General features: G+C 40.6%; 1 protein-coding gene across 1 annotated transcript; it reads left to right on the forward strand.

Moving 5' to 3' along the window:
- Positions 1 to 1,835: 1,835 nt before the first annotated feature.
- On the forward strand, positions 1,836 to 4,395 carry LOC129491242 (proline-rich protein 23A). Its single transcript, XM_055295259.2, has one exon. It carries the CDS (start codon positions 2,083 to 2,085, stop codon positions 2,878 to 2,880), a length of 798 nt encoding a protein of 265 aa, XP_055151234.1. The 5' UTR covers positions 1,836 to 2,082; the 3' UTR covers positions 2,881 to 4,395.
- The last annotated feature ends 6,253 nt before the right edge of the window (positions 4,396 to 10,648 follow it).

Below are 10,648 nucleotides of genomic sequence, written 5' to 3' on the forward strand. Positions count from 1 at the left end.
TTGAACCCCTGAGGCGGAGGTTGCAGTGAGCCGAGATCGTGCCATTGCACTCCAGCCTGGGCAACAAGGGCAAAACTCCGTCAAAAAAAAAAAAACCCTCAAAATACAAAACTACTATAACAAAACATTGGGGAACTCTCCAGGACTTTGATCTGGGTAAAGATTTCTTGAGTAATAATCCACAAGCACAGGTAACTAAAGCAAAAGTGGATAAATGGGATCACATCAAGTTAAAAAGCTTCTACACAGCAAAGGAAACATCAGCAAACTGAAGAGAATGAAAGAAATTATCTGCAAACTACTCATCTGACAAGGGATTCATAGCCAGAATACATAAGAAGCCCAAACAACTCTATAGGAAAAAAATCTAATAATCCAATATAAAAATGGGCAAAATAACTGAATAAATATTTCTCAAAAGAAGACATACAAATAGCAAACAGCTATGTGAAAAGGTGCTCAACATCACTGATCATCAGACAAATGCAAATCAAAACTACAATGAGATATCATCTTACCCCAGTTAAAATGGCTTTTATCCAAAAGACAGGAAATAATAAATGCTGGCAAGGATGTGGAGTAAAGGGAACCCTCGTACACGGTTGGCGGGAATGTAAACTCGTAAAAACCACTACGGAGAACAGTTTGGAGGTTCTGCAAAAATCTAAAAACAGAGCTACCACATGATCCAGCAATCTCACTGCCACGTACATAATCAAAAGAAAGAAAAGCAGAATATTGAAGACATATCTGTGCTCCCATGTTTATTGGAGTTTTATTCACTATAGCCAAGATTTGGAAGCAACCTAACTATCCATCAACAGATGAATGGATAAAGAAAATGTGGTACATATACACGATGGAGCACTATTCAGCCATAAAAAGGAATGAGATCCTGTCATTAGCAACAACATGGATGGAACTGGAGGTCATTATGTTAAGTGGAATAATTCAGGCACAAAAAAAACAAACTTCTCATGTTCTCACTTATTTATAGCAGCTAAAAATTAAAACAATTGAACATATGGAGAGAGTAGAAGGATGGTTACCAGAAGCTGGGAAGGGTAGTGAGGGTGGGGGCAAATAGAAATGGTTAATAGGTACAAAAAAAATAGAAAAAATGAATTAAAATCTAGTACTTGATAGCGGAACCGGGTGACTATAGTCAATAATAATTTAATTGTACAATTTAAAATAAAGAGTATAATTGGATTGTTTGTAACACAAAGGATAAATGCTTGAGAGGATGGATACCCCATTTACCACGATGTGATTAGTACGTATTGCAGGCCTGTATCAAAGTATCTCATATAACCCATAAATATATATACCTACTATATACCCACAAAAATTAAAGTTCACTTATCAAAGCAAAATTTTCATTTCTAATTTCTATCACAAATGAAAGAACTTTTTAGAACCACGTAGGGAAGGGTGGGGAAAGAGCAGTGAGTATGAGTTAAAGCTCTTTTTCATATATTCCTGGAAAATCTTAGAAGAGACATTTAGACGTAAGCTACTCACAAAAGTAAGCAAGCTGTTTTTGAAATTGTGTTTTGGCTTTTTTCTTAACCAAGATAAAAGCAATTACCGCCATTGGGTCCCACGAGCACATCCAAGGAACCTTCCCCTACAGACACAAAGACACTCCCCCACCCCCCCAACCCCCACCTCCCCACATCCCCACCTCCCCACCTCGCTCTTGCTCTAATTGATCCAATCATCTCTAGGCCACGCCCACCGCAGAGCACAGTCGGGAGGCGGGGCCTATATTGACACATCCTGGTGCGCCCAGATCACCTGACGTCCCACGTTATTAGTCATCGGACGTGTATCCGGGTCTGCGCCAGGAAGGCCCAAGATTCCATCGCGCGAGGCTCTCTCAGCAGCACGGACTGCAGTCTCCGGGAGGCGCCCCTGGAGCTCCGAGGACTCGCCCCGCGCCGTGCGGTCCTTCGCCCCTTCCGCCCCAACCCGCCTCCCCTACCACCGACACCTGTTACCTCAAAGAGGACTTCGCCGCCCGCGCTCCCCACGTCCTCTGCTAGGCCCAAGAGCGCCGTCCGCAGCGCCGTCGAGGCTATGGGCAGCCGGCCCCGCAGCCCCAGCGCCTTCCCTGCGCCCTGGTGGGGACAGCAGCCAGGAGGACCCTGCCCTGCCAAGCGCCTCCGATTGGAGGAGCCCGCGGGCCCCGAACCCCGCGTGGCGCCCGGCCTGGAAGACCCGGCAGGGACCCCGGCCGTGGGCGCGCTCACCTCCGTAGTCGTCCTGGCCGCGGGCTGTGCCCTGCGTGTGCCCCTGGACGACGTCGACCTGGTGCTGGAGCTCCCGCCAGCGTCGATCCTGCGAGTGTCTCTCGATGGACACACCCTCATCCTGATCCCCGAGGTCCTCCTGAGCTCTGTCGACGAACGCTCAGGAGCGCAGGGCGACTCGTCTGCCGGCCTGGAAGTGGACGTTTTCCTGGGCGCTCTCAGGGAGGATGTCGTCGTCGAGCAGGAAGTCTGCGCATCTGTCCCAGAGATCGCCGCCCAGGAAGAGGCCTACGAGGAGGACGCGGACCCCGAGTTTCCGGAGCTCCAGATGGACGCCGCAGCCGGCTCAGCCGCTGGGCTCTACTCCTCCTCTAGAAGTATGTTCAGCCCCTGTTGGGAGGGCCCCATCCCAGAACCCTGTGCTCTGGCCCCCAACCCCAGTTCAGAGAGATGCTCTCCACGCCCCATCTTCGACCCGGAATTCCACCTTCTGGAACCTGTCCCCAGCTCACCTCTCCAATCTCTACCTCCCTCTCCGCGCGTGGGGAGTCCAGGTCCCCACGCGCACCCGCCGCTCCCGAAACGCCCTCCGTGCAAGGCCCGCAGACGACTGTTCCAGGAATGAACTGCTTCCCACAATCCCTTGCCACCGGCCGCAGGTTCGTGTGGATCCTCCAAGACTCACTGTGAGGACTTGCCACCGCCTGGAAATGCAGTATCTTCATTCGTCGACAGTGGGCAGTTGGATTACTGTTGTTTGGGTGGGTTGGTTGGTTGGCTGGTTGGCTGGTTGGTTTTTTGGCAGAATTCCTTGGTAAGTGGCAGGCAAGGACATGAAAAAAGAAAAGCAGATTCTGGCAAGCACCTTTACCAAGAAGAGTAGACCACACATAACCAGTCATGGATTTTCAGATCCCTTGCCTTTGCTGCAGGAGCTGTTACTTCTGCCTTTGTCACCTTCAGCCAACTGTATCCTCAGTTTCACCCCTACTCTTGCTTAAAGCTCCCTTCAGTTTTCTTTAAAATTCCCCCCTTTTTTATCACCTCCATACACCTATCCGTTCTCTCCAATCCAGATCATTGTCTTTCCTTCTTTTTGCAGTTACGAATTTACCTATACGATTTCTCCCAACATCCTCTGAAGTGCTTCTGACCACTGATTTTATTTTCCCCTTGCTCTCCTTAACTCCTTTTCCTGGACCTGGACAATCAAGATAAATGCATATTAGATTAGATAGTAAACAAACAACATTCAAATGTAATGAATGCACTGGAGCTTTTGGAAGTGTTTCTGCAAATAAGAATTTAAGGGCCGGGCGCGATGGCTCACGCCTGTAATCCCAGCACTTTGGGAGGCCGAGGTGGGTGGATCACCTGCCGTCAGGAGTTCGACACTAGCCTGGCCAACATGTCGAAACCCTGTCTCTACTAAAAATACGAAAATTAGCCGGGCATGGTGGCGTGTGCCTGTAATCCCAGCTACTAGCGGGGATGAGGCATGAGGATCGCTTGAACCTGGGAAGCAGAGGTTGCAGTGAGCCAAGATCGTGCCATTGCACTCCAGCCTGGGCAACAGAGTGAGACTCCATCCCAAAAAAAAAAAAAAAAAAGAAAGAAAACGAAAAAAACAAGAATTTAAAAATTAGTGAAAGCAATATTTAATGAGGGAAAGTAGGAAGTTGTGACACTTTCATTCCAGCAGCAGCTTGTACAATGACATATTCTATGTACTTTAACCAATGAGTATTCCTGAATTTCAGGGCAGTGTGGGCTTCACCTTGATTTCCTCTCAGGGGTACTCACTCAGCTTCACCGCATGGACAATTTGGTCTAATTTATTTTTGAGAGTTTTTTTCATGCTTTTGAGTCCATCACCCTGAATTGGCAGTCGTTATTTCTTAGTATTATTTCCTTAATGTCTTTTTAACTATAAAGGAAATAAAATATTACACATAATGTTGTCATATCCTTTGATCCCCACTCTTCTCCCCCATTCCCAGGGGATTCACATCATGACACAAAGGTGGTGGATATCATTCTAGTCAATATAGGAAAGCTACGTATACATATATATATGTATGTATAGATATAAATAAGCAATGTTTATGTTGTTTTCTGGACAATTAAATTTATATAACTACCTCATATTCGCCAGTTTATTTTTTTCTCAACTTTATTTTCGAGATGACATAAATATGTGTAGTTCATTTCTTCTAAAGATTCCAGTATCCATCATATGATTGTGATATTTTATTTGTTCTTTATTTATTTGTTTATTTATTAGAGACAGGGTCTCATTCTGTCACCCTGGATGGAGTGCAGTGGCACAATTGAGTGGACTTGAACTCCTGGGCTCAAGAGATCCTTTGCCTCAGCCTCCCAAGTAACTGGGACTACTGGTGCGCATTCCCACACCCACCTAAATTTAAAAAAATTTTTTTTTTTAGAGATGGAGTCTCACTGTGTTGCCCAGGCTGGTTTCAAACTCCTGGCCTCAAGCAGTCCTCCTGACACAGCCTCCGAAAGTGCTGGAATTACAGAAGTGAGCTACTGCGCCTGGCCTCAGATTTGTTTTTATTTCTTTTTTGTTTTGGGGGGCTTTCTTAGATACAAGGTCTCTCTCCATCACCCGGGTTGGAGTGTAACGGCACAATCATAGCTCACTACAGCTTTGAACTCCTAGGCTCAAGCAGTCCTCTCACCTCAGCCTCCCAAGTGGCAGGGACTACAGGCACAAACCACGATACCCAGATAATTTTTTAATTTTTTGTGGAGACGGAGTCTTGCTCGGTTGCCCAGGCTTGTCTTGAACTTCTGGGCTCAAGCGATCCTCCTGCCTCCCAAAATGCTGGGATTACAGGCATGAGCCACTGCACCTAGCCTCAGACTTCTTATAAATATGACACCAAAAGCACAATCCTTAAAGAAATAGTGTGATGACGGGCCTCATCCAAATGAAGAACTTTTGTTCTCCAAAGACACTGTTAAAATGAAAAGAGAAGCCACGGATGGAAAAACATATATTCACAAGGTGAATATCTAATAAAGGACTTGTGTGTCCAGAAAAACACTTTCAAAATTGAGTAAGAAAACACTTTTAAAAAAGGCAGTAAAATCAAGACACTCAAAAATACAACCTTCACAATGACTAGCATCAAATTAAAGATTATTAATTATATGAATGTGCAGAAAAATGTGACCCACAAACAGGAGTAAAAATAGTTGATAAAGTTCTTTATATTTTTTTATATTAGCCTTTTATCAGATGTATGGTTTGCAAATATTTTCTCCTAATCTGTGGGTTGTCTCCTCATTCTCTTGTTTCCTTTGCTGTGCAGAAACTTTTTAGTTTGATTTAATCCCATTTGTTTATTTTTGCTTTTCTTGCCTGTGCTTTGGGGGTCATATCCAAGAAACCTTTGCCCACACCAATGTTATGGAGCTTCCCCCTCTGTTTTCTTCTAGCCGTTTTACAATCTGGGGTCTTATATTTAAGTCTTTAACCTATTTTGAGTTGATTTTTTTCTTTTATTAAAAAATCTAATCATATTTTCTATGCCAAATTTACTTCCCAATCTTTTTTGTTTGAGATGGAGTCTCACTCTGTCACCCAGGCTGGGGTACAGTGACACAATCTCAGCTCACTGCAACCTCTGCCTCCTGGGGTCAAGCAATCCTGCCACCTCAGCCTCCCAAGTAGCTGAGATTACAGATGCAAGCCACCATGCCCAGCTAATTTTCATATTTTTTGTAGAGACAAGGCTTCACTCTGTTGCCCAGGCTGGTCTTGAACTCCTGAGCTCAAGCAATCCACTCACCTCAGCCTCCCAAAGTGCTGGGATTACGGGCATGAGACACCATGCCCAGCCAAGTTAATTTTTTTATGTGGTGTGAAATAGGATCCAATTTCATTCCTCTGCTTGTGGAGAAACAGTTTTGTATCTGCACTCCCGTGTTCACTGCAGCATTGTTATGAGTAGCTAAGATATGGAGCCAACCTATGTGTTTATCATCATATAAATGGATAAAGAAAATGTGGTATATATACATGATGGAATACTATTCAGCCTTAAAGAAGAAGGAGATTCTGTCATTTGTGACAACATTAAGAACCTGAAGGACATTGTGATAAGTGAAATAAGCCAGGCCCAGAAGGACAAATACCATAAGATTCCACTTATATGCAGAATCTATAACAGTTGAACTCGTAGAAGGAGAGTAGAACAATGATTACCAGAGGCTGGAGGAGGAGGGTGGATGGCAAAAAGAAAGATGTTGACCAAAGGGTACAAAGTTTCAGTTAGACAAGAGGAATAAGCTTTAGTGATCAATTGCACAGAAAGGTGACTATAATAAATAAAAATGCAACGTATTTTTCAAAATTGCTGAAAGAGTAGGTTTTTATGTTTTCACCACAAAAAAAATAAGTATGTGAAGTGATGACTTTGTTAATTAACTTAATTTAATCCTTCTACAGTGTAAAAATATATTAAAACATCACGTTGTACCCGCATAAATATATACAATTATTATTTGTCAAAAATAAAACAAAAAATAGTTGATAGAAAGTGGTGTAGATTAACAGAAATGATAAAACTAGCAGGCAAGAACACTAACAGCTATTGTAAAGATGCTCAGTATGTCCCAGGATTTTAAAGACGATCTAAGCATAATGAGGACAGAATTAAAGATATAAAAAAAGAACCTAACGGAACTTCTAGAGATAAAGAATATAATATATGAAACAAAAACTTTATTGGATGGTATTCAATACTGCAGAAGAAAGAAACTAAGAGAATGTAAGACTTCAAATCAAATCTATCAAAACTAAAGCACACAGAAGGTGAATAAATAAGTAGCTTTTTCAATAATAGCAAGCAATCTAACATACATGCAATTGGAATCTCAGGAGGAAAAGAATGGGAGGGAGGGGTGATTTTGAAGTTCCTATGAAAGCTATAAACCTCCAGATATAAGAAGTTCAGTAAACCTCAAGAGGGTAATCATGCATAGACACACACACAGACACACACACAAACACACACATCAAAGCATACAGCCAATTTACTGAAGACCAGTGATAAAGATGAAATCTTTAAAAGTACCCAGAGGAGACGGCCAGGCGCAGTGGCTCAAGCCTGTAATCCCAGCACTTGGGAGGCTGAGGCGGGCGGATCATGAGGTCAGGAGATCGAGACCATCCTGGCTAACACGGTGAAACCCCGTCTCTACTAAAAATACAAAAAAATTAGCCAGGCGTGGCGGCGGGCGCCTGTAGTCCCAGCCACTCAGGAGGCTGAGGCAGGAGAATGGCATGAACCTGGGAGGCGGAGCTTGCAGTGAGCCGAGATCGAGCCACTGCACTCCAGAGCAAGACTCTGTCTCCAAAAAAATTAAATAAATAAAAGTACCCAAAGGAGGTCGGGCGCGGTGGCTCACGCCTGTAATTCTAGCACTTTGGGAGGCCGAGGCAGGTGGATCACCTGAGGTCGGGAGTTCGAGACCAGCCTGACCAACATGGAGAAACTTTGTCTCTACTGAAAATACAAAATAAGCCGGGTGTGGCAGTGCATGCCTGTAATCCCAGCTACTCAGGAGGCTGAGCCAGGAGAATCGCTTGAACCCGGGAGGCAGAGGTTGCAGTGAGCCGAGATCGTGCCATTGCACTCCAGCCTGGGCGATAAGAGTGAAACTCCATCTCAAAAAAAAAAAAAAAAAAAAAAGTACCCAGAGGAAAAGAAAGACACATTAAATAGAAAGAGATAAGAAATATAACAGTTTAAAGAGATAAGAAATATAACAGTTTAAATATAACTGTTTTCTTATCAGTAACAATACAATGTAATGACATCTTTCAAGTGCTGAAAGAAATAAAACTGTCAAACTATAATTCTAAATACAGTAAAAATATCCTACATGAAGGCAAAATAAACTTTTCCAAGAAAAGAAAAGGCAAGAGTATTTTTCGTAAGTCAATGTGCACTATAAAGAATATTAATGCAAATTATTCAGTTGAAAGGAAAATGATACCATATGGAAACCTGGATCTACACAAAGAATTGAAGACCAGAAAAGGTAAATTATGGATAAGCATAAAAAGATATTTTTCTCACTTTTAATTTCTTTAAAAGATAAATGACTTTATATAGCAAAAATAGCCAAACCATATTCTAAAGACTACAACATACATAGAAATAAAGTATGACAACAATAACTCGAAGAACATAAGGTAAAATGGAAGTGTACTGGTGTAAGCTAGTACAATATTATTTGAGGGAAGACTGTGATAAGTTAAAGGTGCATATTGTAACGTCTAAAGCAATCACCAAAAACTAAAGCAGAGCTATAGCTAATAAGTCAACAGAAGATAAAAATGAAATTCTAAAAATTACACAACTATTCAAATAAAGACAGAAAAAGAGGAGAAAAGGAACAAAGAACTGACGGGAAAAAATAAAATAAATACCAATATGATAGGTTTAAAATCAAATCAACAATTATATTAAGTGTAGATTGTTCACAAAGTCCAAGTAAGAAGCAAAATGTGAAAAAGTTACGTACCATATAATTCCATTTGTATAACATTTTTGAAATGACAAAATTGTAGTGAGAAGGATAGAGTAGTGGTTTTCTACTTCCACTCTTGGGCGCAATGGGGAGGAGAGAGCTGGGTATCACAAACGGTACTCGTGATGGAGCTGTCCTGTATCTTTACTGCAATGGCGATCAGACGATTCTACACATAAAAGAACTACACAGAACTAAATGTGTGCACACACATACACACACACGAGTGCATGAAAAACTAGTGAAATTTAAATAAAACAGGTAAGTTATCAATGTCAACTCCCGAGTTAGTATATTGTGCTATAGTTATGCAAAATTTTACTATTGATGAAAATTGGATGAAAAGCTTACAAGAGCTCTTTGTATTGTTTCTTACAGCTGCATGTAAATCTATAGTTGTCTCAAAATAAAAAATTGGAAAAAAGAAACTATATAAATTACAAACATATATTCAGCCTCTTTAATCATCAGGAAAATGCTAGCAATGTTTTATATTGATCTGGGTGTTCACCAGACATGTGTGTTCACTTTGTGATAATTTGTCATGATATACACTTATGATTCATGCACTCATAATTCATAGTTTAATTTAAAATTTTTATTTTTTAAGTAGTTATAGTAACATCAGACAAAATAGACTTTAGAACAAGAACTATTACCAAGATTAAAGAGGAAGCTTTCATGTGACTTAATTCATTAAGAAGACATAATCCTAAATTGAGTATGCAACTAATAACAGAGCTTAAAGTAGATGAGTCACAAAAAAACTGAAAGAAGTAGAAAATCCATGGAGTTGACAATTTCAACATTCCTCTCTGTTATGGATTAAACAAGTAGAAAAACAGTAAGAATTTAGAAGAGTAGAAAAACATTATCAATCAATATGACCTGTTTGAAATTTACAGATAACTGCACCTAGGGGCAGAAAACACTATATTTTCAAATGCACCTGCAACATTCACGAAGATATACCATATTCCAGGCATAGGACAAGTCTCAATAACTTTAAAGAAATTAAAACAAATCAAAGTATGTTCTCTGACAAAATTAAACTTGAAATTAATAACAGAAAGATCAATTACTATTAAATTTAAAAGAAAAAAGATAATTTTTCACAACCAATTGGCATTTATCTGAGCAATGCAGGCATGGTTTATCATTTAAAACTCAATACATAGAATTTACTATATCAATAGACAAAGAGACTATATGATTTCCACAACAGATTCAGAAAAAAAATTAACAAAATTCAATATCCATTTGTGATTTTTAAAACTCTAAGGAATCTAGGAATACACAGGAACTTGCTTAGCCCGATAAAGGTCATCTATGAAAAACCTACAGATAGACTCATAATGAATGATAGACTGGGTGTTTTCCCCCTGAGATTGGGAGCAAGGCAAACGAAGTTCCCAACAATTTTATTCAGCATCATACTAGAGGTCCTAGCAAGGGCAATAAGGCAAGAAAAAGAAATACATGTAAAAGCCATACAGATTGGAAGGGAGGAAGAAAGCTGTCTTCTTTACAGATGACATGATCAAATATGTAGGAAATCCTAATGAATCAACAGAAAAACTTCTAGCTATAATAAGTAAGTTTAGCAAGATTTCAGGTTAGAAGGTCAGTATTCAAAAATCAACTGTACTTTTATACACTAGCAATGAACAACTGGATACCAAAATTGAAAACTAACATCCAAATAGTATCAAAAATATTAAATACTTAGAAATAAATTTAACACAACATATGCAAACCTGTTCATTGAAAACTACAAAACACTGCTGAGACAAAATTTTTAAAGTCTTAAATAAATTGAGAGATTT

Source organism: Symphalangus syndactylus, chromosome 10 (assembly GCF_028878055.3).
Source record: "Symphalangus syndactylus isolate Jambi chromosome 10, NHGRI_mSymSyn1-v2.1_pri, whole genome shotgun sequence".
NCBI classification, from domain to species: domain Eukaryota; kingdom Metazoa; phylum Chordata; class Mammalia; order Primates; family Hylobatidae; genus Symphalangus; species Symphalangus syndactylus.